This window comes from Apodemus sylvaticus, chromosome 8 (assembly GCF_947179515.1).
Source record: "Apodemus sylvaticus chromosome 8, mApoSyl1.1, whole genome shotgun sequence".
In the NCBI taxonomy this organism is placed as follows: domain Eukaryota; kingdom Metazoa; phylum Chordata; class Mammalia; order Rodentia; family Muridae; genus Apodemus; species Apodemus sylvaticus.
In genome coordinates, this window is record NC_067479.1 from 111,146,676 (window position 1) to 111,173,815 (window position 27,140).

The following is a 27,140-nucleotide window of genomic DNA, read 5'->3' on the forward strand; positions in this document are numbered from 1 at the left end:
ACCCTTGCCTTCCTGCTAGTGTGAGGTCCCAGATCTATGGCTCTTTAAGAACCCAGGGTGGTATCATTCCCCTCCACTGTGTTGGCAATAGAAACTTCCATATTTAAACCCAAGCAAGGAAATGCTATTTCAAGACCATTGCTATTTTCAAAACACGAATATCACTCCTTTAAGCCTTTTTCTCTTCACATCTCTTTTCCAAAGCACAGTGGCCAGGAATATTACGACCCACAAATAAATAAATACCCCCTCATAAATGCCTTACCATCTTAATCTAGCTGTAGATACCTGAGGTAAAATCAAAAGAGCCATCACTTCTCTTTAAACCAAGAGTTATGGGCTATTGACCTGCTTTCAGTTGGGGAAAATCAAAGCAATTGTTCTGTGACTTAACGATGTCACAGGGACAGAGGGAACTGTGTCAGTTAGGGTCACCTAGAGATTCATATTAGAGGAACATTCACTTAGAAACCTACTTCAGGAAAGGATTCTGCATTGAGGAAAGACTCTTGAGTTCTTTCCAACTAAGAGAAAAGTTCTGGGTTTCCTAAATACTTCTAGCATACATGCCTGCTTTGCTCTAGGTTGGTACATCTCGAAGATATAAAGGGCTGCAGAGTATACAATCATTTTTTAGAGAAGTGGGGTTGGGGGCACCCAAACAACTAAAGTCTACCGGGGCAAAGGCAGAGCCAGGCTTTACTAAAGCTTTCCAAACCATATCACACACTCTCTATATAGGGGGGTCATTTCCGGGGTATTTGGGACTGGTGCTCGGCAGTCCACAGGCACAGCCTGCTCCTCCGGCAGCAGAGGAGTCTCTGGGTCTGCCAAACACACTCAATAGCTGAGTTTGCCCAGCAGCTGTGGAAAGTAACAAGCTTACAACATATAGGATGCCCCATGATTTTTCCTGTGGGATGTGCAACTCATAAAAACTTGTATATTGTGATCAAGCTTTCCTTCTTCTGGGGACCTTATTGGAAACACTGTGGGAAGTAGCATTTGAGTTAGATGAACAGAATAAATACCACACCCGTGGTTACATCCCTCAATCCTCTGTATCTTTTGTGACACAAAGGTTTCAATTCATAAAAACATACTTCTACCCCTCTCCACATCCCCATTCAGGCAGGGAAGCCACCAGTACCATGTTAAGAAATAAAACAGTGCTTGCTTTCTATTCACACTAACAATGATAGCCACGTGCCACCATTGATCCATTTCTGTATGACTCTGTAGCCATTCGTACCCCAATTCTGATGGTATTAAAAGCAGTTTTCCTTACTTGACTGGCTCCCATGACTCCCGCTCAAAGCCCCTGTGGATAGATTGTGCAATGGAGGACTCCATCAGATCCACATATCTAACAACAAGTGGGGCGAACAGGTCCTGCAGGTGTTTGTGAAACTTTCCATTGCACAAATTATCTAGAACAGATAAGCAAAATCTCCGTCAGAACCCACAGCAACTTTATCGAAGTACAATGTACACACAGAGAGCATTGTCTTCTATATCCAACACCTTGCTTCGAAGGAGACTGGAATAAACAAAAAGACAAAAACAGGAACCGCATGGAAACTCATATTTGAATCCACCATGGAACGGAAATGTGAACCAAAGTCAAGTTGTCCATGTGCACATTTCTATGAAAAGCATCAACCCACAGCATTTATAAAATTGTTAGTCTTACTTCTCTTCTGCTGACTAGGTACCAGAAAGAAAAAAAAAACACATCCCTTGTCTCCTTCCCTCCTTCATCACCTTCAGAAGGACTGCTTTATGGCTGTCATTGCCACAAGATGCTTACAGTGCAATTTGGCTAGAGGTATCTTTTAATCTAGGAAGTATCATTTGATAAAAATTGAAAAGGTTAAAGAGGTTAAGCTAGCCAATTTTCTGGAAAGCAAATAAAACAAGAAATGAATACGTTTTCCCACACGGCGCGCTCTCTCTCTCTCTCTGTATGAGTGAACAGTGTGTATGTATGTATGTATGTAAGTATGTATGTATGTATTTGTATGTAGTGTGTGTACAAAGGGTGTGTGTGGAGTGTAGTTTGTGTGTGTGTTTAGGGTTTGTTTGTATGTGTATGTTTGTATGTATGTATGTATGTATGTATGTGTTTATGTATATGGAGGGTGTATGTGGAGTGTAGTTTGTGTGTGTGTTTAGGGTTGGTGTGTGTGGAGTATGTGTATGTATGCACATATGTATGTATGTTCGAGTATATGTGTATATGTGTGTGGAGTGTGTATGTGTATATGTATGTTTATAACAGTAAAACAAAGAGGAGCTTTAGCTAACCCACAGTCTATATGAAATAAAGATATCTTAGCAACAAGTTTATCTGCATACTATTCGGGAAAGGCCAATAGTCCAGGGGGATACATACAGTCTGTACGAAGAAAGTCATTCAGAAGCTGGAAGAGTGGGAAACTGTCCCACGAGTCTGGGGGTTGCACCTCTAATGCTGCATCCATGTCCACCGCAAAGAGTGACAGGAACGTCTCCGCATGCTCCACCATTAAGTCTGACCACCACGCAAAGGCCTTTGAAATGTGGCAGAAAAACAATAAACAGAGAAGGAATGAGTATCTCCTCGAGATAGAGGGCGCATGCTCCAACCCTCACTACTCAAGGCCGGCTGTACATCCAGCAGGGCGTGATCACTTTATTGTAAAGAGAACAGCAGTTTGGATAGGAATGGGCCTCTCAGTGTCCAAGGCACTACTCTGTGTAGAAAGCCTTGCTCCTGACCCAGAAGTCCGAGGTCACGGCTGTAGGAGTGTCAGACATTGTACTTCTGCTCAATTTACAATAACTCTGTAGGCTTGGGTCATGCTCTGTGTCATTGCTGCTGGCTGGTTCTTGCTCTAAGGTGTAGAATTTGGGAGTTTCTTCACTGTGTTTATGGGTTTTCTGCTGGTCTAACTTGAAAATTTGCAATTACTATACATTTCCATTTCCATATCTTGGGGTTAGTTGTCTATGGTCTCTTTGAACCCCAGGAATTCCAGTTTTCCTACACCCTGGAAACATTACTCCTCTATCAAACTAAGTCAAAGCAAGCTATTATTAGAATTACTACAGAACTATTGAGTAAAACGTCTATCTCAGGGAGCCTTTGTTTTTTTGCTTCTGGTCTAGAGGAAATATCAGCTTAGTCTAGGGAACATGGAATAAGGTTAGGACTTACTTCTGTGGGGCTTAGACATATGTACATTGAAAACCAAAAAATATCAGTGAAGTAACTCATTTTCATGCACATGAGCCCTTGGAAATCACTGTGCAGGGTCTCAGGGGTGACATTCACATCAGCCTGGGCCAGATGTGAATGCAGTTCAAAGGCATGCATGCATGTAGGCTAATCATTTCTGGCAGGGGGCATGCAGAATGAGTGGTGGTGTCAACAGGCCCTGTTTTGCTGATTTCAAAGAGAGCAGAAAAACAAACATTGCCAGCCTTTTCTTGCCCTCCCCCCACCTCCCCTCTCAATGCTGTAAAGTATTCACACTGGAAACACTTTCCAGAGCATTCACCAAAAAAGAGAGGAAAGTGTTTGGAAATATGAAGGATGATTGTGGATAGTTCTATACATGGAAGGGTTTGTTCAATGGCCAAGCTCTTCTGTGAGAATCTATTCCTTATTGGAGGGGGATTCTAACAGCCACTAGGAGGCAGAACAGAGGGTCCACCTCTCTTCTTTCATGAGATTCCATATTACTTACTTCTCCTTTATCAACATGTGGCTGGTTTGCAAATTAAATGGAAAAAATCAAGTCATGGACCATTCTTTAAGGATGACTTGGCTGGAACTAGACACCTGCTGTTTCCATCGTAATATACAGTAAAACCTCACTGATTCAGAGCAATGGAAGTGGGGAGAAGTTGTTCTGTTAGTTTGAAAGCAGCCTGCAATTGGGTACTCAAGTAGATGGCACTCACAGAGTCTACAATGTTTAGTACATGCTTAAAATTTTTCCCAACTTCAAAGTATTTGTTGATAAACTCGCCTGTTAGTTAAAAAGATGGGAGGTTTACCTTTGTGGGTCTAAGAACTGCATGCCTCCAAGTTATAAATAAAGACTTCTCAATTAGCACAGTGTTGGTGTTATGGTAAATATTTTACTGAAGAAAAATGAAAATAGCCAGAGATGCAGCCAAGTCATCACAGATTCTAAATGTTTGTCCTGAATTAGTGAGGTTTTATTGTAGCTTTACCACCTGGAGATGAGAGCCTGGGGTATGGGCCTTGCTCCACTGGGGCCAGCAGGGGAAGGGATCCTTCCTCTGAGCTATTGCAGCCTGCTGCCCATTAGGCAGAGAATCCTGCCCACAGTCCTGAGCCTAGACAGGGTCACTCCTCTCTCCTCATCCAGGGGAGTCTGTAAAGTTCAGAAAGGCACAGCAAGTTGGTTGGCACTTATTCTTCAGCTGATTAATCAATGTTACATCTTTAGGGCGTGGCCAAGAAGATATGTTGGGGAAGACTATTATGTTCCCCATATACAACTTTGTTCTAGAATGACAAGGAATAAAAACAGAAAGCCAAATCAAACCAAAACCCAGTCAAAATGTATGAAATTCAAAAAGATTCTTAACCCAACTGCAGTTGTGGGTCTTATGTTTTTAATTTAAAGAACTTGTAAGCAAAACACCATAGGGAATGAGGGTTCTCTCTATTAAGAACCAGGTCCTAAGTAATTTGTTACTGAGCAACTCTCACTTTTTGCAATCGTACCAATACAGGTTGGACAGACTGGGAGCCCTGCAAAGAGAAGTACTATCACTAGGGAGGCTGGTACAGTGAATGAAGAAATAAAAACCAAGATCTTTCTTTTTAGCACTCTCTAAGAAGAAATTAGGAATAACTAAACAGTTAGAGAATAATCCTGATCAGACGAACAACCTGGATAACTGTGCTGAGCAAAAGCTCTTCTTTATTTTAGGTTGGCTCTGATAGGTGAGAGCAACTTTTTCTCATGAAGTAAGACATGGTCAAAGGCATCTAAAGGTTCAGTAAACTTTTCAATAGAAAATATTGAGTTACACAGTAGAGTATACTTACCTGATGTTTTTATTATTCAAAGACAAAAGCTGTGTGCTTTAGGGAGTACAATTCACTACACTGAACACATTATATATTTTGCACACAGACTAACATGTATATATGTACCCCTCTGTGCACCACAATACATATATACATATACATACGTATACATAGAGAGAGATTGGGAAGGGGAAGTACATGAAGATTAAACTTGTGTGCCTGTGAATAGGTCAGGTTCCGAGAAGAAAATTCTGCTATATATGAGAGCAAAGTGTGACAACCGCTTCCACACACAGCATGTGTGAGTGGTAAAGGAAGGATAGACTCTAGGTTGAGGAGAGACATTCCCCTCTTGGGACATTTCCTATACTGAAACTTAAAACAGTTTTTTGAAAGATGAGGTTTTTGGTTGAGGGGTGGGGTTGCTGGCCCATTGTCACTTTTATTTGTGAGGTATCCACAAATAGTACGGCCACAACATTTAAGATCCATTTTTAGGATTTAGTGCCTTTTTTAGTTGTCAAAGCTTAGGTAGTATCCAGAAAGTGAGCTCCTGGCAAACAAATCCTCATCCTCTCAGGAAGAAAAAGTGTACAATATGTTCTGTCGAGTCAACCGTTTTCATTACACCCTAGTCAGTGACTTGGCTATACTCAGGAATCACTGGGGTAGCTTTTGAAAGAGACTATGTTCCCTTTCAGTGTTCTACAACTCCCTAGAGATTCCAGTTAGGGGGCTGGCACCAAACATGAGAGTTCAGATTTCTGTGAGATGATTCAGGTGTTACTATTATCTGTCTGCAGCAGCTGAGGACAGGTGGGGTGTCTTTGGGGACAAGCCTTCTCCTCCTGGGAGGGTGCCCTGTCTCCTTCCAGTTCAGCCCATTGGTTCTCAGACATTAAGCAAGCTTTACCTAGAAATCAGCTTTTTAAAAAAAATCATCAGATATTTTGATTTCTTGGGAATTATTTTCTTCATATAACAATAGCCAAACTTTGTAGAGCGCTTACCACGTGCTGGCCACAACAACATCTGACCCTTTTACTTAATGTCACCTTTCATCTTACCAGTGACCATCCAGCTGGGTTAAATAACTAGACCACAGTCACATGATGAACATGATAGGGCTAGAATTCAAGCCCAAAGTTCTCTGCTCTGGATTCTAAGCTTTGGTTGCTACATACCTTATCCCTGCACGGCCCAGGGCATTTTATTTCTCGTTGTCTTTCAAGGAACACTAAATTCCTTGACTCAGAGATCAGTAGATAGGAGAGGCCCCATGGGTAGATTTGATTAAGTTGTGAGATCTCATGATGGGTAATCCTGTTCATTTAACGAGAATAATTTTTGGTGTTTGGGAATCTAAAATATGCTGAGGGTTTTTTTTCTTTTATTGGATATTTTCTATATTTAAATTTGAGGTTTTTTTATTACTAATTTCGAAAACCAGTGTTGAGAACAAGATTGAAGTCACCATGTTTGTTTACTCTGCATGATTTCTAAATCTGCAAGATGGAGACATTTCTTATGAATGATTATTATTAGAATGATGGTTGACATTTGCCAAACACCCCAAACTTTTAGGAAAGGTAAAAAGAAATGCCTTCTTTGGAAGTTGGGTTTAAAAATATGTATTTTTCTTTTGCAGTGCTTGGATTTCTTCGCTGTGGTGGGGCCTCTTTGGTGTGGCCAAGGAACATAGGCTTTCTCTGTGGTCTGGGAGTGGCCTTAGCGAGTAGCTTCATTACCAATGGAGTATCTCTGCCATTACTTCTGTTATTCACTTAAATGCACAGCTGCGGCTGGAAGGAACCATCCTCTTCAGATCCATGGCTTCACAAATACGTGCACTTGGTCAAGCCTTTACCTCCGAAGCCAGGAAAGGCAGGCCAGAATCCCCCAAGTCCCAGGAGATGGTTTTGAAGACACCCAGAAAGAAGAAGCTTATCATCACTGGAACCTCCAACCCCTCAATCTAAAAAGAATATCTTACAAAATAAAAGTGAAAGAAAAAAAATGCAACCCAATCTCCTTGCATCTGTCTGGAAGTTGTTCTTAAGTTTGTGTGCTTGGGGCTACTATTAGGCACCCCTTTTCCCTCCAGGCTGTGTGTCCATTGCTAAGTGCTGTATGGGTTAATGACACCTGCTCATGTGTCTTCCCCCCATTTACAGAGTCTGCAGGGAATTCAGGATTCTTCGACACTCTCTCTATATATAAATACTGTATATATGACTCACATACAGACAGCTGTAGAAAAAGGTTAGTATCACTCCAAGGGGCTACTGGTTACTAAGCTTGGGACTCCTCTTCTGTAATAAAGGTAAATACAGACGGACACAGGAACTATGGCAGGCCAGGGACAGAATCAAGGCAGGTGGGAGGCGTGTGTCAGGATGTAACTGCAGTCCTCGGAAGTCTATCAATTGCTTCATGCACGCACAAGAGAATCACCCCACATTTACCCTGCTGTAGAGGGTCACCCATGTCACAAGCAGTCCACTGGAAGTTGCCGTTACATTCCCGGGGTCAGTGTTAGAAAGCAGGAGCACCAGGGAAATCCCATTGGAAGACATGGTACTACCAGGGCATGCACAGAGTGTAAGAGCAGGTGGCCGCTTCGTTCGGCTGAGTCACATACCTCTTTCCCCTGCCACGATCAGTCAAGGTTGACCGGAACAGTAGAGAACAGGGAGGAAATTTCAATATGCAATCAGCATTAGTTGGGATGGCTGTCTTTACAGTGTATGATATATCATTTAACAATCTGTCAATATTTTCTTAGTTATGAGAAGGGACATTTTAGGTGTCTAAGAAATCACTTTTATGGATATCCCTTTTCTCCCCTGTCTGTAAATACGAATGTAAAGGAAGAGGGAGAATTAGCGTAATTTTTAAAACCAGATTGTATGGAGAGAAACAATTTTAAAGTTCAAATTTGGAGAAGTTTCATAGTTTGATCCTCTAGCTCGTCTCATCTCTGGAAGCTTGGGGCATTTACGTCCTTATAGGTTTGGCATCTAGTTGGTTTTGAAGTCCTTCCGTTTATAATTCCTTCAAAATTGTTTTAATAGAGGTTTGTCAAAATACAATGAAGGAAGCTGTATTTATCTGGGTTTGTGTCACGGAAATGACAAGTCAAACAGCATAGACTTATTATTGTCTCTGTCACTGTGCTTAGCGACCTGGGCAATCTAAGGTTATCAAAGGAGAAAGGCTGCACAATCAGAGTCAGATACAGAGAAAAACTCAAACTTAAAAAAAAAAAAGATGACCTAGGGTCCACACACCAAAGGACCAATCAGAACAACAGTGCTGGCAACAAAACAACCACAAAAGACTGTAGAGTTTTCTGTGCGTCTGGATAGTGGGTCTGTGCTGTGTGTCAGATGCCACAGAGCCTTGAGTTACACTCACCTCAGTGCTGTGTTCAGAGAAACATCTGAAAACTTAGGCTGAAATGCACAACATACAACCACCTCTTGGTCACTTAGACAAACTTCTAAAGACGCCTCCTTCCAAAACTTCTACCTTCATTCCCTTCAGCCCAATTCAAAGGAAACACAAGTTAAGGCATCTTGTTCACAACCAGGTGGCTGCAGACTGCGCTGGCACCTCAGCTAAGGGACACGCGACATCTCCCCCTGCACCTGCTCACCTCGGCGTGATGCTCCTCGTTTTGTTGCAGTACTTCAATGACTAGTTCAGCAAGACGGATTGTGTCTTCGAGCTTTTTGGCGGGAGTGATTAAGCGGCCTACATTTTCTGGAGTATAAGAATTTGTGGTAAGATTCAGCGAAAACAGCAGGCTAGTTTTGTGGCCAATAGAACTAGTGGGTGAGAAATTCTGAATGGTTATCAAAATATATATAAAAAAAGTTTCATGCAAATGTTAAGTGAGCAAACCATACAGCCACCTTGTCATCGTCATTATGATACACTTGAAACAGTGCTCCAGCTCCCAAGTTGCAGATGGAGTTAATGTGAGGTCTACAATCACCCATGCTAAATGAGTGGCATTTTGTACACACGTTCTTTAAAGACAGCATACATGGGCTACCTCATATAACTCTCTACATTGGGTTCTGTCTACCTGGCATGGGGCGAAGAGTCCCCCAGCTTCATAGTGATTGGCGTTTCCTATGTGGGCCACTATCTGTTCAACAGGACAACATTGTTTTGACTTCAGGTCTATGTGTTGACTGGGTACTGCGATGTTCACTTAGGAGATGAACATTCAAGGCCTCTTTGTTTCAAGTCACCCAGGGAAAAAATGAGAAGAAAACTAAACATTCTTGGATGCTTATGTAGAGGTTCAGGGCAGGCTACTAAAGGGTATTAGGTATAGGTATACAGAGACTGCTATAACCTATATAGTAGAACAGAACAGAACTCTGGCTTTTGCCACACCCTAAGCTCAGTGTTGTTTCTTGGCCGATTCAGCTTAGGGGGTCAGAATGTGCCTTGTTAAATATAATTTCTTTGCATTTTTTCCTTTTTCTGGTGCTGGAGGTTGAACCAAGGGGTTCACACACACGAGGCAATTTTCTTAGCATTGAACTATATCCCCAGCACCAAACAGAATTTCTTAATATTTCATACAAACTTATTTCTGGAGTGGTTGTATTTAAATATGAGGATAGAAAATAGCTACTTAAAAAGGTTAGGCATTTCTTAAGTGACACAAGACATTAGTATTTAGAATTTGATAATAGAAAATAAACTCCATAAAACACTATGCAAACGAGAATGTTTTATCCTCTGGGAGACAAGCGTGACAAATCGGACCAAGTCAGATGATTAGGTTTTAAATTTCAGTTCAATTAGACAATTGTAGGTATGGAGATGGACTTTCTGTATGTGGTCAATAATCTCAATTTTATCTCTACCGTAGCCAAATGGAAAGGTGGGTGGAACTAGTTGGAGCTTGAAGGTAAGAGTTTTGGGGAATTTCCAGGTAAGTAAAGGACAGCCAACACCTAGTCAACAGATGTGGGAGGTTGGCTGGTAACAACTTATAGCCTGGTCTAGAGAAAAAATTCTTAAAAAAAATGAGAGGCAAGATTGACTTCTATATTTTGGGGACACCTGGTCCATTTTGTAATTTTACAAGTAGACTATCAGAATTTCATTAGTAGACTTTCCAGCATTTCTACAAACATACTGCGTATATATGTTCGGGTACTATGCATGGAGTGAGGGATTTGCATTTTGATAGTAAATATGCACGGTGGCTACTTTTCATTAGTTGATATTCACATTTACACATCAATTTGCAAATTCCTTATCCTATGCTTATTACCCATTCAACACATACATCCACATACATACACCACACACATACACACATTTTCTTATAACTAGACAAGCCTGCACGTTATACAGATCTGCAGAAAATCCCACTTGGACCACATCTTTGAAATATCTCACTTTCAAAATAGAGAGCATTGTCCTTTTGGATGGAACACTCACCAAATCAAGGGGAATTCTGGCTGTACAAGACATCAAAATAGAAGTAAAATAATTCCCACGGGAATTTTTATTCACATTTACCTAAGAAGTACAAATGCTTTTTTTTTTTAATGTTTTGAGAAATCCAAGATGCTTAAGTAAGGACTGCCTGAAGATCTGTGATTTCTTTTAATGCAAGACTTTTAGATTGACTACAATAAACAGCAATAGATACACATAATGTGTACATGTGCATGCAGTCATTGATGAGTGTGTGCACATGTACACAGGTATGTGTATGCCTGGTATGTATTATATATACAGACAGTATGTTTAATAAACCTTGTGGAATTTGTCTTGAACATATGACCACTGAAGTATGTGGGTTATGAGCCTTTAATCTAGAATACTTGACTGCCAATTAACTCTCGTAGCTCAGCTTCTAATTATTGCTAATTAGTTGTGGCTCCATTATCTGTAGCTTAATCCACTTTAGTGAGGCACAGCTACTTTCCCCCTATTTGCTTGAACAGCTGATTTGCTAACTCCATGGTGAAAACTGTACTAGCCATGAATTCTGTAGGATGTTGTCTTTAAAGAAAATATTGTGTAAAAGCCTTCAGCAACCCATTTCCCAAAGGGCACAAAGTAGTTCTGTTTAGAAATGAGTCTGGCTCACTGGTCACCTCTGCCGTCATAAAATGCACTGAGATATTCCTACCCCGACCCAATTTCGCAGAAGCTGGAGCACTGATGGAAAAAGAACTGAAAAAACAGTATAGTTAGGAGACATTTCATTCAACAGACTTGAAGCTCATAACATAGGAAAAACCATCATGCAAAATGTTATGCAACAACAATGTTATTTTGTGCTGACATTGAGATTTGAAAATGTTGCATATGTCAGACATTGCTAGACAAAAAAAAATATATGTGGACATTTGGAAATAAATGCTCTCTTCTGAGTATCTCAAAACCTACAACATCACACTTGAGAGCCCGAGCCTCAGCTTAGTACTCAAAACTGAAACAGGATTTCAAGAGTGAACAGAAAAGCCAACTAAGCTAGAAAGCTAGAAAGTCGAGTAACAGAAGAGAGAGGTCTACAGTACTTGATATTGGCCTAGGCATGCCTGGGAGCCTCTGAGATAGCATGCTGGTCTGCGATTGTGCGAATAAAGAAGGAGGCTCAGGAGCTGGCTGGGGAGCTGTTCAGGTAGGAGAGAGGCAGAAAACAAAAACTGAGAAGACAAAGTGACTTTCACAAAGAGTGACAAGTGACAAGGAACTCTGAAGAGAACACCCCAACAAGCAAACGTGACAGACGGCCACCGGAAATGCAGCTCTCACGGCATTGCCTTGGTGTCCTGGAGGTGTGATGGGACTGGACAAGGACGCTAACCAGCATCTCACCACACCCTACCCAGACACTCAGAAGCCGAAGGCAAAAACCAATGCTCCATCAAGACGGACAAGCGTGAATGGCAGCTGCTGTGTCAGCCACTGAGAAAGAAGATATACTTTTGTATCACGAAGAACACGCACAGGTCATTAACAGATTCTCCCCTCCACGTGACCAGAGACAGAGCATGGTGCATGAATGGTTGGTGATGTGGAGTCTTATGCTTTTTGTACCCTTTATGATTTGGTTTCTTATCATATAAATGAGACAGAGTTAAGAATTTTCCCTGTGTTTGACAGAATTGCTGACTAGAACAAATCAAACAAGGCTTGGGATAGGTCTTCCTCAAGTCAAAGCGTCTACAAATGGTCACTGTTATCTTCCTCATTGTGATAAGGCTGAAGTTAATTAATTGCTTTGCAAGAGTCGATAAAAGGCCGTCATTAGTTCAAGTGAGCTAGGGAATATTCATGCTCCCTTTGTGGAATTTCAACATGTCAAAATCTGTCATTTGGGGGGGAAATGTGTGGTATCTGATTGTTTCCAGCTCATTTAATTATTTTCGATTTGGAATTCTCATGGCTTTTATATTGTGGGTTGAATCATATATAAAAACTTGCCAGCTTATCGAATATGTTACTTGCTATTCCAAATGTTAGAATACCGTAATCAGCACTTGACCCATCTGTCATGTGGTTTACAATATCAGTGCTTTAACCGTCCTTCGACAATAGTCTCTTCTTCCACACAAGCGCAGAGTACCAGCAGCTTCTGCAATTCTCTCTTTAATGAGATCTCATTAACCTTGGGCCTGCTCTTTTCTAATTGTTCTGGTCTAAACAACGATCTGAATGGCGAGGGACACATTCCTTTGCCAGGCCTGCTTCTGGGTTTGCATGGATTTTCAACTGGGGAAATGAATTTTACTGAGGCACAGAGAAAATACAATTATAGTGACACTGATGGGGAAAGGGAGGGAGGCTATGAACAAACGCCGTGTTCTGGCAAAGCGAGGCTTGTGGGGGTCATCCAGACTGACATCGCTGGACTGTCTCAGTGCTTCCAAGCACACAACTAGAAATTGTCTTTATCACTTTCTCTTAATTCGTATTTTTTTTGGGGGGGGGGAAAGAGTGTATGACCACAGAATTAGTAGAAATCATTTTAAAAATAAAGCTCTTTAAAGAAAGGTTCGTCCTTTCATTATTTTAAAAAGACACGTTGCTAACAGCATTCTATAAAGTTTAGGACATCTCCATCACACGTATTTCTGGCTCATACGGTGAATGTTTGCTACCTTAGTGTGTAATTCTCATGGAAACTCTATGCTCATTTACACCTAGTAACTGATTATGTGTGCCAACGTTCTTGATCTGGTGCTCAGCACAACACGGAGCAGATTGTGGCTGATCTGTGACCTGTGAGGCATCAGACACATGTTTCAATGCAATGAGTCCTGGGGAAAAATTCATAAATCCCCTCATGCCAATTCTGTCCAGAATTCTTACTGTAAGGTTTGCCACCATAGAAAAACAGGCTTCCTATTTTTCTCCTCACAGAGCAAAACAAAAACATCATACCTTGGTTTCCAACTTTATTCACCCAATTACCACCGCTCATGTTTACACAATTAATTCTGCCTGGCTTCCAGAAAGAGAGTTAAATGTGACTGCAGAAAAACAAAAAAGAGAATTCCTCTGCAGGCACAGCTAAGCCAAGGAAGGGAAGCATCCAGGAGCGAGAGACACTCCAATTAGCCCTCAAATAACCTCATCATCTCCGGTTCCAGCAAGCAAACTCCTAGCCCCTGGAATACCACACGAGGGGCAGATATGACAGAGGGAAAACCCGTTTATTACCAAGTTCCAGCCATCAGTGTGTTGAGGAAGATGCCAGAGCTTGTAGTGTGCTTTACTGAAAATACCTTCCCTGTAGACAGTTGCTAAGATTTGGGAGGAGGGTGTGGATAAAAGCCTGAGGAGGAACAGAGCTTATTAGTTATACATGCAGTGTTTTATAAGGGACTTTGCCTCCTTATAGTGATGGATACATGAACTAAGGACTGCAGGGTAAAACGTGCTACTTCTTTAGTGACAGTGCCCATCATATAGAGTGGGTCGCATGAATCTCCATTTAACCCTCTCCCAACCGGCATGTTAACAATGATTGATAGGTGCATTATGAGTCATTTTCTCCATTTTTTCCTTTGGAAACATATTTGTCTCTATTCTAAATGACCTATGATGAGCCACTGAGAACCTTCTTTAAAATTTCCTATGGTTGCTTGGAGAGAAAAGCTGTTTCTTTTAGTGTTGGCAGCTAGGATAAAAGCCTTGCGGTACTATCTGCTGCTGTGCTTCTCTTCAAACTCATACTACCACAACTTATGTTAAGGCTTTCTATCCATAGTTAGAGGTAAGAAATACACTCAATTCTTCATCTTTAAGGCTATTTCCTTCAAAGTTTTCCCAGCTACACTGGCAAAAGTTTCTTTTTCTTACTTTTTATTTCGGATTTTAAAAATAGTTACTTGCTATAGAAAGACTTTTATAGTGGTTCTATTGAAGACCTGTTAAGGCCCTTTTAGCATCTTTGTACATAGACACAACTTTCTTGGACAGCATTGGAGAATGGGGGAGGGGTATCATTAATAGAGGAAACACTGCAACAAAGCCAGACACCCCCCAATTCAGTTTATGGGGGGTCTCAGCTCTATACTTCATGATGTCCTCCTCTGGGGCATACGTTGATGCATTAGAGACTCAGACCTGGGCAAACTCCTGTAGAACTATAATCTTATAGCATCTTGAGTCTCCTCTTTATTGTAGTCATTGGACTTCACTCGCTTGATTCTCTCCCATGCTCTTCACCGGGTGTTAGCTTCTTTTAGGGTAGAGACTGTTTTTACTATTGCTTACTGCATAGTTTTCCCCTTGTACCTGGCATAACTCATGGAACTCCATGGATATCCCACAGAATTGAGAACTGTGAGTTTGCTTGACTCTAGACTATGTTGTAATGTCTTATTTAGAATTTTGATTAAAATATAATTTCTTTTCTATACCCTTAAAATGTGAAGAATAATTCCTGGGTCAGTAGCTGTAGCCTTGCTAGGGTACTCACTAAAAATACAGATTCCTAGGCTCTGCCTGCACTTCCTCAATCACAATCACATTCATCAAGATTCCCAGGGACTCATTTTGATAGTTTCATTCAGCACTGTCTTATGTTCCATTGCTGAAAGCAGAAGGAAGGCTGGGATTTAGATGCAAAGCCTTTTAAATAATAACAAAGAAGTTGATACAAATATTTAATTCTCTACATAACAATAAGTAGAAAATCCTTATTTAGAAACTGTGTAGAGCTTGTGTGTATGTGTGTGTGTGTGTGTGCGCGTGCACACATGCTCACGTGTTTACATGAGTGCTTGCTTGTCCCTGTATGTGCACATGGGGAGGCCAGAAGTCAACCTTGGTGTCATTCCTTACAAGTGCCGTTTATCTTTTATTTTCTTTAAGATAGGTTCTCTTGTTGGCCTGAAACTTGTCAAAAAGGTTAGGTTGGCTGTTTAGACAAGCCCTGGGGATCCATCTCTCCCTGCCTTTCTAGTCCAGGGATTATAAAAATGTGTCACTAAGCCATTAGTTTTAAATGGAAGCTCTGAGGATTGACTTATGTCCTCATGCATACAAGTCAAGCCCTTTACTGGTTCAGCAATCTCCCCAGCTTTCTGGAATCTCCTGTACTTTTTAAAAGTTATCTTCTGGGAGAGGAACTATGATTAGCATTCCCATCAGAAAAAGAAAGTGACGGTTAAAGAGACTTAATATTAACATGGAATTTACTTTCTAGCTTGGTTCTAGCCAGTGTTGCCTGAGATTTGCAGTCCTGTGATTCAAATACTTGGATGCTGAATGGCATCAGCAGGGTTGGAAGTGTAGGCCCATCAACAGACTGTGGACAACATCTTTGTCTCAAGTGAAAGAAAAGTGAGTGCCTAGGACATCAGACTTGCGAGTGACCATTTCATTTATTTGAAATCTTAGTGCTTTTCTCCAGGACTTGATTTCTAGCTTGTCGGGTGAGGTTCAGGCTTATCTAATGATTTCCTATGCTTTTATTTCTTCTTTGGGAAGTTACTTTGTGGTCTTTCAGTTCTATTGCTGACACATCACAAGCACTTCATGATGCAGAAATGGAAATGAGCTGTGGGGACTAGCAAGCCTCCTGCTTAAGTCTGGACCACAGCTGGGCCTGCCCAGTTGTTTAGTTCTGACCATGTGCCCAGCAACGTTCTGCTTTAAGATTTCTATGAACAGGGCTTGAGAGATGGGGTAGACATCAAAAGCTAAAGCTCACAATCAAAAATATTTCCGTGAACAGAAGACCAGTTTCTTATCTCAGTGCACAAAACACATGGAATGTTTCAGAAATCTGGATGCACACTACATTTGGTGGCATGTAATCAGTTGGCTGGCAACACTATTACATTCTCTTTAGTAAATTAATAGTATACCTTATGATCAATGGCCTAATTTTAGAGTCAATGAAATATGGCAATAAAGCATTTATCTCCTGGAATTCTTGTAAGGGTTAAGTGGCATCTCCATGCAGCCACTAAGCATATTTTAAACTTTTAGTGAAGAACAATTATCACTGATAATAGCATTTTTTTTCTGGTGGAGAAGATATGTCCATTGCTTCGCAACATACTTTAGTACATCCTCTCTTCCTTCAAAATTCCTTTTGATAACAATTGGGGAAATAAATGTGTTTTTCCTTGTCCTCCTTACTGTTTGTATAGTATAAATTAAGTGCTACTCATAGAATAATTGGCACTTAGAAACTGATTTATTTAGGCATTATCAAAACAAAAGAGATGGGAGCAGAGACATTTAACTCCTAATGTGTAAAGCATAAAGCAAGAAATACTGATCACTGTACAACAGCATAGATCCTTGAGCAATAGGACTCACCCTCACTGGGCCACTGGCTTTGCGCAATGGTCTGGTGAGACTGTAATCTTGATTGTCTCTTTCTCTTTCAATAATCTACAGATCAGTGGGAAACTAAACTGGATATTGCAGAAGCACAGAATCTACAGAACAGACTCTGGAAGTCCTTGTGTAAAGTAAGTGTGTGTGTGTGTGTGTGAGAGAGAGAGAGAGAGGGGGGGGAGGGGGCTTGAAGCCAATCTTGGTGTCACTTCCTGGTCTTCTCTGTCTTCTTCTGTAAGATGGGGTCTCTTAGTGGCTTGTGACTCATTGAGGAGGCTGGCTGGCCAGGAAGACAAGGATCTTAATGCTTCCACCTCCCTTACTGCTGGAATTATATGTTATCATGTGTAGCTTTTTACATGAGTATTCCAAGATTCACATTTATCTTTGCTTTGATATTACATTTTAAGCTCAGTTTTACTCTATTCCAGGACTTCAGACTTTCTTTACAACACTACTAATATGGTTTTTCTGGAGTGGGTCTTTAGTTTTGCTTAAGGAACCTTCAATGGCTATTACTTGTAGAGGTAAGATATATTGGAATTATCCTTTGAAAAATCTATATGAATACAAAAATCATAGAGATTCCTGGGGAAGGGACTTTGGACCAGGACACAGTCATAATTTCTTTCCGTTTTAAAGTCAGTGTCTTGCTACAAAGCTGTGTCTTGCCTTAAAGTCACTATGGTCCTAGTTGACCACTGTCTCCACTTCCTGGATGCTGGATTACAGGTGCATCCACCATTTCTAGCCAGATTTGTGTCTTTATGGCACATCCAGGCCACAGAGCTCCTGTACTGAATGTCCTGCCACATAATCCAACAGTGTTTACATCCATGTTGAACTGCAGCCAATAGCATGTGGTCTCGGAGTAGGCTTCTAGGTCTGTGCCTTTGTTCATCAGCTGTGTTTTTCTAACCTCTGTGTGTTCATCTGTAAAATGGGAGGAGCTACATACGTTTTCTGAAGATTAAATATGTTACATGCATGCAAAACCACACCTAGTTTATGAAACTCATGGCATGAGCGTCTTATCTAAGAATATTATTTTATCAGCTGTATAGTTTGTTACATTTGTATATTTTGTTCTGTGTAGGCTATGTCCCCAAATCTCTAGCTTCCATGAATTGATTCCAATGTATCTCTTCCAATGTGCAACTGAAACCCAATAACTTTCTATGTGTCTATGGCTTTCTAATAATGTCATATTCCTTTGACACATAACCAATGGGGATTGTAGTGTATTGAATTTGAAATGTACACATATGCATTCATGTTTCATGAAGCAAATAGTTGTTTTTCCTCATTTGGATAGCTCTTCATACTGTACTTGCTGCAAGGTAGCCTCTTGCCAGGCACTTGCCTGGTGGCTGAATGGATGGATGGAAGCCTGAATGGATGGATGGATGGATGGATGGATGGATGGATGGGTGGGTGGATGGATGAGTATCTTCCCTATTTGGGAGTACATATATCTAAAGCATACTTTTGAATCTTGGAATATTTATTGCTAACCTGGTGTTTGGCACACATTAGAAATGCTCTCTGAATTGTTCCGAAATATGTTCAACTGTTATGTGGATCTAAATGAGAAATCTTTATGGAATCTTTTAACTCTTAAAGACACTGATTGATATTATACATTCATTAATATTTCATTTCAGAGCGCTCATCTAAATAGGCTTAGAAGACATGAGATGTAACAAGAAGAAAATTTCCAAAGCCAGAGAACTTTCTTACAACAGCTCCTGCTTAGTCCCTCTGCCTATCACACAGCACACACACGCACAACGTGGACACCATTGCTTTCTCTTGACTGTAAACTCACCAAAGAACACAAACTTCTCCATAGGGCAGAAAACAGAAAAAGAAAGAAAGAAAAGAAAAGTGAAAGGGGGAGATTCATTTGGTTCAGTATCTTTAAAAACACAAAACAAAACACCATACATGCATGAGGCCAAATTGTGAGACCCTGAAACCAAGGGTGAAGGACGTTCTGCAGCAAACCAGAACTCTGTTCCTTCAAACATCCACCTTTCCGGAAGTGCCTGCCACTCTCTGAAGACCAACAGTGAGTAGGCACAAGATGCATTTAGACAGCACAAATTAACTCCTTAAGTATTACTGCAGCTCCACACCACTCTCTCGGAGCGCATACTTTAAGGAGCTACTTAACAAAAACAGAAAAAAAAAAAAAACCAACTGAATATAACTGGACAGTCCTGGTAATTGATAAGGCATATACAATCAGTTCACCTGCATCCTTCTGATTCTCTATGTGAAAGAGAAGGCACGACAAGGAGAGAAGAGAAGGAGAAACAAGAACACATATGCAAGATTAATGAGCAAGTGGACCAAAATGCCCCCCACTTATGCGTGATACATGATATCGCACAGAAGAGCTTGCCCCTGGCTTCCCACCGCCCTGAAGTTTGGGGGCCAGCAAAAAAAAGGGCTCCTTCACAGATGTGGAAAAGGCTGCACAAATAGAAAATTAGTAAATTAAGTTTAATGTGAAATCAAGCTATGAAACATACATGAATTCTTCAAATGACAATTAAGTCATATGTTCTAGCCAGAGTTTTGAGGACAAGGGCAAATACGACTCTCCAGAGAGAAGGAGGAAAACTTCCCAACTTGTGAGAAACTAGGTAGGAAGCGTAGAAGAACTAACTGAGAGTACGGACCACCCTGCATGATCTCATACTCATTATAGTTTGACAGGTTAAACATGGATAAAGAAGGCATGACTTTGCTTCGAATGTCCTTTTTTCTGACCTAGTACATCGCTCCCCCAGCTTAGCTGACATCTTTTGATTGTGTACCAGTGACAAGTACTTTACAAATTAAGGTTACACACAAGCAAAGTAAAAATGCATTCAGGTCACAGACAGGGTAACTGAAAAAACTTACAGACAAATCTGAGTTTATCACAAACAAATGGCTTAATTGTCTAACCTGTTTTAGGCTGATACAAAGTGACTGGACTTCTCACACTGGGTTTCACAGACAGAACCAACAGACAAGCCAATGCTAAAAAACTTGAAGCAAGGAGAGTGAGTTGGTTTGGATCTGGATTTCTTGAAATAATGGAACAGAGAGAGTGAAGCCAGCATGGCAAGGGGGGTGGGTACTCACGAATGGTTAAATCCATCACTTGGGAGGCCAAGCAGAAGACAGGATGCTCATACATTTCTCTCTTTTTCCCTACAAAAGAGGATTTGGGCATGCAAGAGGCTTAGGTCAGAGGTAAAGAGGTTCAAGGTCATAGGTTAGAGGAAAACATTACATTAGCTCAAGGGAAAATAGCCACAGAGTATTTTGGGGTAAACACAGGATAAAAGAAAAAGGAGTTTTGAAATTTGGGAACTACTGGATTAACCATTCAGCATGCCGTGAGCCACGAGAGAGATTGTGACCATGATTTTACACATCTCTTTAGATTCATTGGCAAGAATACAATGACCAAAAACATCATGGGTAGAGGGATACAGAATTTCATTGATTTAAGGCTCCAAGATACTAAGGATTTTAGACTTTAGTATCTAAGGCTCTTGAGGTATTTCTTCATAAACATAGTCTCCCAGCAATATTACTACAACTTCTTTGCAAAATTCTCAGATGGATAAGTTGATAATGTTCAGAGAGGCTCAAGTGTAAAAATAGAAAAAGGAAAAAAAAAAGAAAAAAAGAAAAAAAAGAGGAATAAGAAAAAAAGAAAAGCAGAGGATTTCTTTTCTGAGGGTAGGACCTGAGCCTTGTTCAAAGAAAGCTGTCTAGTAGTAATATCTTTGAAGCTGCAATATCCCAGCCTACAGTGGACTATGTTCATGGAAGAAAACCTGACACATGCAGCCAGAGAATGTGGGGTTGTCTGAATTAACAATCCCAGCATGCTTTGAAATTGGCGTCTCAGCCACTTTTGCAGAGGTTGTGTCAAAAAGTGGCTGAGCCAATCACGGACAAGGAAGGAGAGAAGCAGAAGAGAGCGAGTAGTGTGGAATGAGGTACTTCTCTGAAAAGAGAGTTGGAATAAAAAGATTGGTTTCTTCAAAGAATCCCCAGACCTAAAAGTCACAGTGCAAAAGATAATTAACACAACCAAGAAGAATTGAGGCACAGAAGGAGACTACAGACCGCTTGATCTACTTCAGAAATGAATGCATTTTTACTTACAGATCGCAAAGTTTTTTGTTTTTTTGTTTTGTTTTGTTTTTTAATTTATTTATCTGAAATAAGAGAGCAGATCTTACCAAAAGACTAGTAATAGCTGGAGCAAGACCCATGAGGCAGCAGTTGTGGAAACTGAACATTTCATTTCTTGATCCCATCCCATCTCTGGCTTTCCGATTAGTAGTTACATGGTTGACTTTACCCAATCCAACCAAGCATTATGTCCTGGGCTGGGAATGCTGGTGCAATTATTTCCTAATGAAGCCCTTTAACCATCGATCTTCTTGTTCCTCTCTTTTTGTGACTCATTACCAAATCCAGAGTTGATAAACACCCTTCTAGTGCCCAATTCTTAAGTGTCTCTCCCTAGATGCATAACAATGAACTCATTACCACTGGTACACAATTTGCATTGTCACACAGACAAAATAGAGAGGGGGAGGAAGACATGTAATGTACAGAACATTGGGAATTTAACATGATTGTCAGCTAATTTCTAAGGAAACAGGACATTGGTCACAGTGTATGTGACAGCGTGTGTGCTAGTCAGCTGTTCCCCTGACGGATGGCCCGAGGTGGGCAACGTGCCTTTGCTTGCTTTAGTTGGTTGTCATGTGTTTCATGTGTGAGAGAACATGGGATTCCAGGGTTTGGACACATCAAGTCTTGCACACAGGACTTCCACAAGTATACACTTACACCTCTGGTCAGGTTGGGTGTGGTTTTCAAATCACCCTATAGCAGCCAACAGGGGTAACAATGAAAAGTGATTAAAGCCTTTGAGAGTGAATAGGTCCCAGAGAAGCAGAGCTTCCTGAATTTACTCAAAGCGCCCACTCATTATGTAGTCATCAGTGCCTGCTTCCCTGACATGTGAGATGGCAGTAGCAAGACACCTGCTACAGCCCTGGTAACAAGCAAGAAGTCCAGCTCCACACTACCTTGTCACCAGATCTGAAATGTTCCCTAAAGACCAAAGACTTCCAAGGCATCAGAAAGAGTTAAGTAGACCCTGAATCTTGCATTTTCCAACTCCTGTTTTACTTCCAATACTACTGGCAGCATACAGTAGACAGCTTCCTTTCTCTCTATTTAAAGAAGGTAACAGTGCAACCCAGCTCTTTGGTAGGTTAACATCATCCTCAGAGAAAATATCTAAGGGCGACACAAACTCTCAGAAGGACCCCAGCAATTACATAAAGTCCCATATTTAATATTGGTTTCCTCTAAAGGCTGTCTCCTGAGCTTTCTTCTATTTATTTGGCCACGGGCAAGGCATTTTCCACAGTTGAAATAGATTTAGTTTAACACGGTCAGACGAACTGCTGTTTTCTGGCGTCCATTAAGAAAAGAGATAGATTTTCCCAGGTAAGCATACCAAAATTCAAATTCAAAACAAGTGGCAGACAGAAGCCTTACCTTCAATTTTGGCATACTCAGATAGGCGTGAGTAGTTGACTAGAGCAGCCTGCTCTAGGCATTTACGGATGACAGTTTTGACCTCTTCTTGTGGTACTGGTGTGACAATATCTTTCATCAAAACCTTCAAGCAGAAGGAAAGGGGACTATTAGGTTCTAAATCAATGTGTTACTCATTTCCGCTTTTCAAAGACCTCAAGTATAAAATCTTTCATGCTGACTAATGTGATGATGGTGGATAGAAAGAAAAACCACAGAAAAACCGGGGCGGCAAAGCTTGTGCAGTCATCATAGAAGGGTCCAGAGCAACTCTTGAATGTAACTAGTTGGAAATCTGAAAATAAAACTTCCAGAATATTGGCAGTTTCCCCACTTTTATTCTGGTATTTCATGAATGATAAGCAAACCCTTTGGAAATAGCTGACTAGGTCATTCAACCGTACTGCTGGATTACAATTACCTGCATGTCCCTTTACACATCTCATGTCCATTCTTACCCGTTCCAAGAGTGAGAGAGTGGCTTTCAAAGCACCTTCCGGCCGACCAAACGGAAAGCAGTACCTAAAAAAGACGCAAGACTTCAGGTTATCCACACCATCACATTTTCACAGAAAGCATTCTGCAGTTTGATTCCTATAGCAACATGTACTGAGGAATGGAAAATGCTTTTTTATTTTGTCACACTGTGTTATGCTAATCCCAGTTCACACCATATATGTGTATATATAATGTATATATGTATATGTGTGAATAATGACTGTAGGGACTCTGTAAATGTCTGCAGCAGAACAGAATATTGAGAGTGGTGACACAGAGCTCAGCTCGGATCTCCATTGTGAGGGAAAACACTAGTTAACAAAACATGGCCGTGTATGTTAGGGTAGAGGACAACATGGAAAACCAGGAGTTAGACCAGCTGCAATGTAAGCACACTTCTTTAGATCCCTGAAGGGTTGAAGCCTGAAGCAGGCGTGCATTTGGGATAAGTTCCTAACTCTGCCTAATTTACTTAGGGTGTTTTCACTGTTACTGGATCCTTTCCTCTATTGGTGATATGTTTTGCTGTGATGTATAGCAGAGGACCATCATCAAATCTTATCCCATATAAAGGAGAATTACAGAGGCACAGACAGAAACATGTCACCTACTGCTACAAGTGCCACCAATGGCTCTGGGGGCCAAGAGCCCTTTAAAACTCTTCTCAAAATTTTAGAGAGCAGAATGGGCTACTTCAGGTCAGTCTACAGTGGGCAGGCAGGGGCACTTTCTGTAACCATAGCAAGCCTCATGTTGCTCACTGTTTAACTGGAGATTGCCTATTTTACACAGTTGTTTATAGACTGAAAACAAGTGTCAGTACCTTCCCAGCTTCAACCCTGTAACTCGTATATGGGGACCACGAGAAGCTCATCTTGGAGTTACTGCCTCGGTGTCTATGTGTGAAGCCAGCATTATAGTATTAAAACTGCCGCACGCTTCCCAGGAGACGAGGATTGCACAGTGTGAAGGCCAAGTGTGTGATCTGCTGCTGCAGACCCAGTTTCTATCCTGAGTCCAACCGGGTTGACCTAAATCCCCATCATTCTATGTGCAGCTAGTGGGAGTGGCAGAAGGATAATTTATGAATGCCATTAATCTCACCCCCATTCACTATGACTCAAATTGTAGGGTTTTAAAAACTGTTTTCTATAGGAACCTTGAAGAATCTTCAACTTTTTATATGACATTAGTTATCAGACCACATGAAAAGCTTTGTTCCTTAAGCAACTAAAATGCACTTATGAATTTGAAATCGGGAGCTGGGACTATACCTCAGTTGGTAGAATGCCTTTCTTAGCATTTCTGAACTCCTGGGTTCAATTCCTAGCACAGCGTGAAGACTGGTACATGTTGGCACACACCTATAATCCCAGTATTCAAGTTGTAGAGTCTTTAAGTATTATGACTTCAAGATAACTTTTGGCTACATAGAGAATTTGAGGACAGCCTGGGCTATATTAGATTCTTCCTTAAAACAAACACCAGACAAAGATAGCAAAAGTTAGGTAGCTAATGAGAGCTGTTTTTATTTCCTTTGGCTATTTTTTGCTTTGATGATCTTATATGTCTCTGACAGACTTGCAGTTTTGGGGAAACATGGCCTTTTTGTGTGCCTTCGTTCTCTCCCAGTAGGCCCCAAACCACTGATTCTTACCTGAAATGTGTAATTTGATTTTCTAGCAGAACTCGGAGCCTCTCTTTGATTTCTTCAAAGCGTTCTTTTTCTTCAACAGTCACAGTTCCGATTCCATCAGGCCTGAAAGAAGACACATTGTGAAGTGACGGGAACCTCATATGCTGACACCACCAAATCAAATCTCTACCAGGAGGAAACTGTCTGCTTAAGTGGCAGCAAGCATGATGATGGCTGTGACCACAGAAGCCCTGCTGTGCAGAGCGGGATGCTCAAGTGGAAGATGGTCGGGGTCGTCACTCAGGGCTCTCAGAGCTGGATCACAGCATTCTTGTGAGAGAGCGAAACAGCTCACAGGTTAAGTCCCACTGGTTCTGACTGATCATAGATTCTTAAGATATCTAAAGAGGTACCATCACTGTGTGCGTGTGAGCATGTGTGTATGCCTGTGCACACACACATGCATGTTCATGGCTGTCCGGGATCAATATCAGGTGTCTTTCTCCATTGCGCTCCACCTCAATTGTTTAGACAGGATCTCTCACTGAGCCACAAGCCTGCTAGCCAGCCAGCAAGGCTCCTCTGCCTCTGATTCCCCAGTGCTGGGGAGTACAACTGCCCATTCCGGAACCTTGCTTTTTAAATGCAGGTTCTGGAGGGCAGCTCCCAGGTCCTCGGTCCAGTACAGCAAACACTTTGCTGACTGAGTCATCTCCAGCCTTTCCATCATTTTTAAAATTAGGGAAGTTTTACAATGTAGTTTGGGTTTCTGGTCTCTTTTGGAAATTCAGAACATTAGTTGGCAGCTGTCAACCAACACCTTTTTCCTAGCCGGGAGGTAGCTATTCACCTGGTCTTATCTCTAGCTTGCATTACCTGTCTCACTAGCTGTGGGGCTTGGCACTCTTCAATTACTATGAAAATTTCTACAAAAATTTGGTACCATATAAGCATCTGCTCTACTCATTATTAAGTCACTTAGTTTTTTTATTAGATATTTTCTTTATTGACATTTCAAATGTCATCCCCTTTCCTCATGTCTTCTCCGAAACCCCCTATCCCATACACCTCCCCCTGCTCACCAACCTGCCCACTACTGCTTCCTTGTCCTGGCATTCCCCTACACTGGGGCATCAAGCCTTCACAGGACCAAAGAACTCTCCTCTCATTGATGTCTGACAAGGCCATCCTCTGCTACATATGCAGATGGAGCCATGGGTCCCTCCATGTGTACTCTGTGTTTGGTTTAGTCCTGCGGAGCTCTGGGGGTACTGGGTGGTTCATATTGTTGTTCCCCCTATGGGGTTGCAAACCCCTTCAGCTCCTTGGGTCCTTTCTCTAGCTCCTCCATTGGGGAACCTGTGCTCAGTCCAATGGTTGGCTGAGAGTATTCACCCTTGTATTTGTCACGCACTAGCAGAGCCTCTCAGGAAACAGCTATATCAGGCTCCTGTCAGCAAGCACTTGGCATCCACAATAGTGTCTGGGTTTGGTAACTGTATGAGGGATGGATCCCTAGGTGGGGCAGCCTCTGGATGGTCTTTCCCTCAGACTTTGCTCCACACTTTGTCTCTGTATCTCTTCCCATGGGTATTTTGTTCCTGCTTCTAATGAACGAAGTATCCACACTTTGGTCTTCCTTCTTCTTGAGCTTCATGTGATTTGTGGATTGTGTCTTGAGCATTCCAAGCTTCTGGGCTAATATCCACTCATCAGTGAGTGCATACCATGTGTGTTCTTTTGTGATTGGGTTACCTCACTCCTGATAATATTTTCTAGTTTCATCCATTTCCCTAAGAATTTCATGAATTCATTGTTGTTAGTAGCTGAGTAGTATTCCGTTGTGTAAATGTACCACATTTTCTGTATCCATTCCTCTGTTGAAGGACATCTGGGTTCTTTCCAGCTTCTGGCTATTATAAATGAGGCTGCTATGAACATAGTGGACCATGTAAATCACTCAGTTTGTAATAAGCAATGTTCAAAGTAATATAAGTATCTGTAAGCCTCTCTGCTAACTGTGCATTAAATCTAATGCATCTACAGTGGGTGTATATGCCAATCATACTTTAGTAAGTTGATTTTGAAGTAAACAAGATTCAACATCAAGAACTGAGGAAAATTTGAACTTCTAATGGAAGCAACATGTAACATTATCAAAAACAGCCTAGCTTCTGATTGAGTTCCAGGACAGCCAGAGCTATACAGAGAAAAACCCTGTCTCAACAAAACAAAACAAAACCAAAATACAGAAAACAACAAACCAAAAACAACAGCAAACCAACACACACACACACACAAACAAAAAACAAAAAAACAAAACAACCTAATAGGCATTCTGTGGGGACCTGTGAGTTTATCCTGGGATTTGAGGACAGAAATATGAACATTTCTTATAAAACATTTTTTAAATAAGCCTTGTGACTTGATCTTTGGCATCTGTCTAGAAGATTTCAAAATATGAGTGCACAT

At 41.2% G+C, this 27,140-nt stretch overlaps 1 protein-coding gene across 1 annotated transcript in view; it reads right to left on the reverse strand.

Annotated features, from left to right (window-relative positions):
* Nucleotides 1-27,140, reverse strand: part of Cadps (calcium dependent secretion activator) — a 467,230-nt gene that overhangs the window by 95,610 nt on the left and 344,480 nt on the right. Inside the window, exons 14-20 of the mRNA XM_052190346.1 lie at nucleotides 24,690-24,791; nucleotides 22,993-23,056; nucleotides 22,496-22,619; nucleotides 20,042-20,110; nucleotides 8,712-8,818; nucleotides 2,396-2,552; nucleotides 1,289-1,430 (exon numbers count right to left, since the gene is read on the reverse strand). Coding sequence (XP_052046306.1) covers nucleotides 1,289-1,430; nucleotides 2,396-2,552; nucleotides 8,712-8,818; nucleotides 20,042-20,110; nucleotides 22,496-22,619; nucleotides 22,993-23,056; nucleotides 24,690-24,791 — 765 coding nt within the window. The remainder of the gene's footprint in view (nucleotides 1-1,288; nucleotides 1,431-2,395; nucleotides 2,553-8,711; nucleotides 8,819-20,041; nucleotides 20,111-22,495; nucleotides 22,620-22,992; nucleotides 23,057-24,689; nucleotides 24,792-27,140) is intronic.